The following is a 4,852-nucleotide window of genomic DNA, read 5'->3' on the forward strand; positions in this document are numbered from 1 at the left end:
GCCTGGAAACACAGTTCTTGGTATGAAATATCATTATATCCCACATTATATCATGTGTTCTGGGAGGTAAAATGAAAGTGACCTGGAGCTAGAAAAAGAATAACTTTGGTCATGCTCTTCTTAAAGTTATGTCAATATTGTACTAGTAAATTAAAAAACAGCATCATATACTGAAGATTGTGTATTATATTCTCAGATTCCAAGCCTTTGAAAAATGCACATAAATCAAACATTTATTGACTATTTCATCATTAAAGGGATATCAGATGACCCTCGACTTCAGCTTCCCATCTTCCTTGTGGTTCTTGTCATTTATCTCATCACCCTGTGTGGTAACCTAACCATTCTTATTGCTTGCCGGGACCCCCAGCTCCATAAGCCAATGTACTTCTTCCTAGGAAACTTATCTGTAGTAGACATCATGTGCACTACAGTGACGCTTCATAAGATACTCATGAATTTTATCACTGGTTACAAGGTGGTCTCCTTTGTGGCCTGCATGGCACAGATGTATATGTTTGGCGCCTTGCAGTGTGCTGAGCTGGTCATACTTACAGCTATGAGTTATGATCGATATGTGGCCATCTGTAAACCTCTGCATTATCACATTATTATGAATCCAAGAACAAATGTTTTGTTGGCTGCTTTCTGCTGGTTGTTTGCATTTTTGGAAGTCATTCCCCCAGCCTGGGTAGTATGCAGTTATTCCTGCTATACAACTATTGAAGTCAACCATTTCTTTTGTGACATTGTCCCTTTGATGCAGATTTCTTGCAATGACACTAGACTATTGGAAATCCTGTTCTTAGCCGAAGGATTGGGTCCCATGATTGTCACCCCATTCCTTCTCACATGTGTTTCTTATGTTTTCATTATAGTTGCAATATTGAAGATTCCTTCTAGTACTGGTAGACAAAAGGCTTTCTACACATGTTCCTCCCACCTAACAGTTGTCACATTGCTGTACACTACATTATTTAGCCAATACCTGACACCAAACCTAAGCAGCACCTTGGATGGCAAAAAAATGTTTGCTCTTTTTAACACAGCTGGTGTTCCGATGCTGAATCCATTGATTTATAGCTTGAAAAATAAAGAAGTCAAGGCAGCTCTCAGAAGAAGCAAAAGAAAAATCAAAATGGACCTTTAGAACTTTTTAGTGTTTACAAAAACCTCCATTAGAAGTGGAGCTCTCCACAAACTAGACATCTTTCCTACTCCTGGCACAGCTGTGACTGATCAAGCCTAACTTTTCAGCCTGCCTTCTGGTGTCATCTGTTAAGCCTCTCAAAATTTGTTTTTTGTTTCTGCACATTGACTTACAGCTACTTTATAGCTACTATATAAGAGTTTCAAACTGAGCATCATTATCTCATTGAATAGGCTGAAAAGATAAATGAATGGACTAATAGAAAATAGAAACTGTCTGTCTTGTGGATCATTAAAGCAGTTTTGGTCTCTTTTAATAAATTTGGTCTGGCTCTCCTACTTTTGGTTTAAGCTTTATAGCAATAAGAATTTAAGTCCCAGTGCCTCATGGATGTATTCCCTTGAACATAAGAAACAAGGCATTTTTCCTTGTCTATGAATTTGGACTGCACTGGAAATAGCTGCCATCAAAGCCTCAATGCATCTAATGTGAATAAGCACGTACAGCAACACAAAGATAAATAAAAATGCATGTTTTTTTTTTAAATAGTTGAGGCGGTAGGGAAAGGCTAGAACACCTGCCAACTCTTCATTGCTGTTTTTGTCCATGTTTGGAAAAACTCTCACAAAACTCACACAAAAAAGGTCACACAAAAGTGAGTCAAGCAGGATTTAAGGATCAAGGATAACTGAGATACAAGCTGAAAGACCATCCAGCAATGATCCAGTGCAGGGCTTAGGTTTAAAATAGTCCTCTAGGCACCAGTATCTGTGGTGGACATTCCCCTACATCCATGTGCATGCCATTGTGTGTATATTCAGCATGAGTCTTACATCTGGCACAATCTTTTTTGACAGCTGACATGATGTTCCTGATATAGCCCCTTCCCTTATATAGCGTATGACAGCTCAAGGAGTTGCCATTTGGTAGGAGTACCATTGTCATCATTGTCATGTGTGCCTGGTTCATCAGATTTTTTATTTCGGCAAATCAGCTGGTGGTAGGCACCATGATTGATGATGGATTTACAGCAGGGGACTTTTGGGGGATTTTTATTTTTTAATATAAGACTTTTCAAATGTTTGGGTGTCTTTATTTCTAGATTTTTTTTTCTTATGCCCAAGAAGGGGCGCTATGTAACCCTTGCTCATTTACTTTCAGATTCTGATAAAAACCCCACAATCAGCAGGTCAGAGTTTTGGGGAAGAGGCCCCTGTCCTTATCAACATGAGAACAAGGTACTTTTGCAGGGGGCTCCCTCTTGGTAATGCACCTCCAATGTTGAGGGCCATTGGGTCTGGTATAGTTCAGGGGGATGCACAATGGCTCCACCTCCCTTTCCTAGCCAGCCAGGCTCCATGCTCAGAAAAAGGGTCTGGTATGGATTGTTAGGGGGACCTCACATATTCTTTTGCATGGGGATACCCCTTAAAACCCATACTAGACTCAAAGGGGTCTGGTTTGCGTATTGAGGGGAACTCAATAATTTGTTTTCATTCTTGCTGTAGGATATGCTACAGCCAAAGTGACATTTACAAGGAAAAAGTGATACAGTATAAATAATTTGCACTGGTGTTCCAGGGCAGTGCCCAAACCCTATGCATTTTTTTTTACATCTCTTTGCCTATTAGCCCAAAAAATTGTCATTTGTGATTTTATAGATTCAGCACCCATTGATTCCAGTGGGCTTCGGGTTCAGCATCCAAACTTCTATTACAACTGTCTGACACTGAGATTTACAAATCAGATTTACACACTAGTTGCATAGGAAAATATATTTAATAATTTTTTAATAAATAATTAGGTTATCTATTAGTGTTTTGCATATCTGTCAAGAGTTCAAAATTAATTGTACCTACTACTGCTTACTTTAAAAGGAACATGCTTTCTCTATATTGCCTTTTTAAATAATGTAATAGATTTGTATACATGCACCCAAACAGAAAATGTAGTTAATCTTAATTGTCAATTAATTTGAATGCAGTAGGCCACTTGAAGTTGTGCCAAAGGGATTAATTACGATAACAAGCAGTATATATATTTAATAAGGAACCACAATGGAACATAACAAATATATATGAACTACACAATGATAGACTACCTCTGCTCATCATTTTTTTAAGTACCGGTATTCTGGATAAGAACAGAGCACTGAGCCTTCCTGATAATTTAAGCGTTAGGGCTGCCAGTCTGGCTAATCACCATTTCGTGCTTTACATTGAAACCATTGTCTAGCATCTTTGTTAATTCATTGCCAGCTTTCAAGCCCTGCTAAAAGGGGATTATTGAGCCCCAAAAACATGTTGGCTTTTTGGCTGTGAGCAAACTCCACCCATGGTAAGAGGGCTGACCAGTTGTTATGATGGTCAGAAATATAGCAACGTAGGAATTGCTCCAAGGACTGATTGGCTTGTTCTGCGGCCCCATTAGACTGCAGGTGATATGCAGAGGTGAAAACAAGTTGAATTCCCAACTGTGCACAAAAGGCTCACCAGAACCGGGACACAAACTGACTACCCCTGTCTAAGACAATCACCTTGGGTACCCCATGTAAGCAAAAGATCTTCCGAGCAAAAATCGAGACCAGTTCCTTAGAAGTGGGCAACTTCTTAAGTGGAATACAATGGGACATTTTCGAGAACCGGTCAACCACCATAAAGATAACTGTGTTGCCCTGGGAGTTGGGTAACTCCACAATGAAATCCATAGACAGGTGGGTCCAGGGACTCTCTCTATTGGGTCTGGGTTGTAGGCCCACTGGAAGGTGTCGTGGAGTCTTACTCTAAACACACACGGAACAGGCAGCTATGAAGGCGGTTACATCAGCACATAGACTAGGCCACCAGAATTGTTGGGACATGGCCAAAAAGAGTTGATTCTTCCCAGGGTGGCCAGCAGCCTTGAGAGAATGGTAAGTCTGGAGCACGGCAGTACGGAGACTCTCTGGGACAAAGCAGTGGTCACAAGGTTTCTCAGGAGGAGCATGGACTGAGCAGCAAGAATTTTATCACCCAAAGGAGAAGTGAGACTGGTGCAAATCGTAGCCAGAATACGATCAGGAGGAATCACAGGAACCGGAACCGACTCCATCTTTGAAGTGGAGGAAAATTGTCGTGACAAGGCATTAGCCCTTACATTTTTTTTTTTTTTTAAATAATTTTTATTTTCACAAGTTTAAAAACATACGTTTAAACAGTACTTTCAAAAAGAGAGAAAAAAATAAATAAATAAAGGTATCACTTAACAATAATAACTGTTAAGCCCTTACATTCTTAGTACTGGGTAAGAATGAGACAATGTAATTGAAACTTGACAAGAAAAGAGCCCATCACACCCTTCTGGGAGAGTGGCATTTAGCCTCAGACAAGAATGTGAGGTTCTTATGGTCAGTAAGAATGAGAACCGGCACAGTGGTACCTTCGAGGAGATGTCTCCATTCTTTCAGGGCTAAAATGATCGCTAACAGCTGTCACCAATCTCGTAATTGCACTCCGCAAGTGACAATTTCTTGGAAAAGTAGCCACGAGGATGCATAGCGCTCTCAGAGGTAGGACGTTGAAACAGAAGGGCCAGCTCCAGTCTCAGAAGCATCAACCTCAAGGATAAAAGGTAACAAAGACAGTGTCAGGAAATGTTCCATCCGCTGGTAAGACCTGTTATTTGGCATGCAGTACTGAGGTCCACCAGCAGGTGTCTCCTGGC

General features: G+C 40.5%; 1 protein-coding gene across 1 annotated transcript; it reads left to right on the top strand.

Annotated features, from left to right (window-relative positions):
• Positions 1–214: 214 nt before the first annotated feature.
• LOC141107198 (olfactory receptor 8A1-like) lies at positions 215–1,150 on the top strand. Its single transcript, XM_073597937.1, has one exon. It carries the CDS (start codon positions 215–217, stop codon positions 1,148–1,150), a length of 936 nt encoding a protein of 311 aa, XP_073454038.1.
• Positions 1,151–4,852: the final 3,702 nt, after the last annotated feature.

The sequence above is a fragment of the Aquarana catesbeiana genome, linkage group LG09 (assembly GCF_042186555.1).
Source record: "Aquarana catesbeiana isolate 2022-GZ linkage group LG09, ASM4218655v1, whole genome shotgun sequence".
NCBI lineage: Eukaryota > Metazoa > Chordata > Amphibia > Anura > Ranidae > Aquarana > Aquarana catesbeiana.

Coding starts and splice junctions, on each gene's coding strand:
- LOC141107198 (XM_073597937.1), top strand. CDS start 215: ATGCACATAAATCAAACATTTATTGACTATTTCATCATTAAAGGGATA.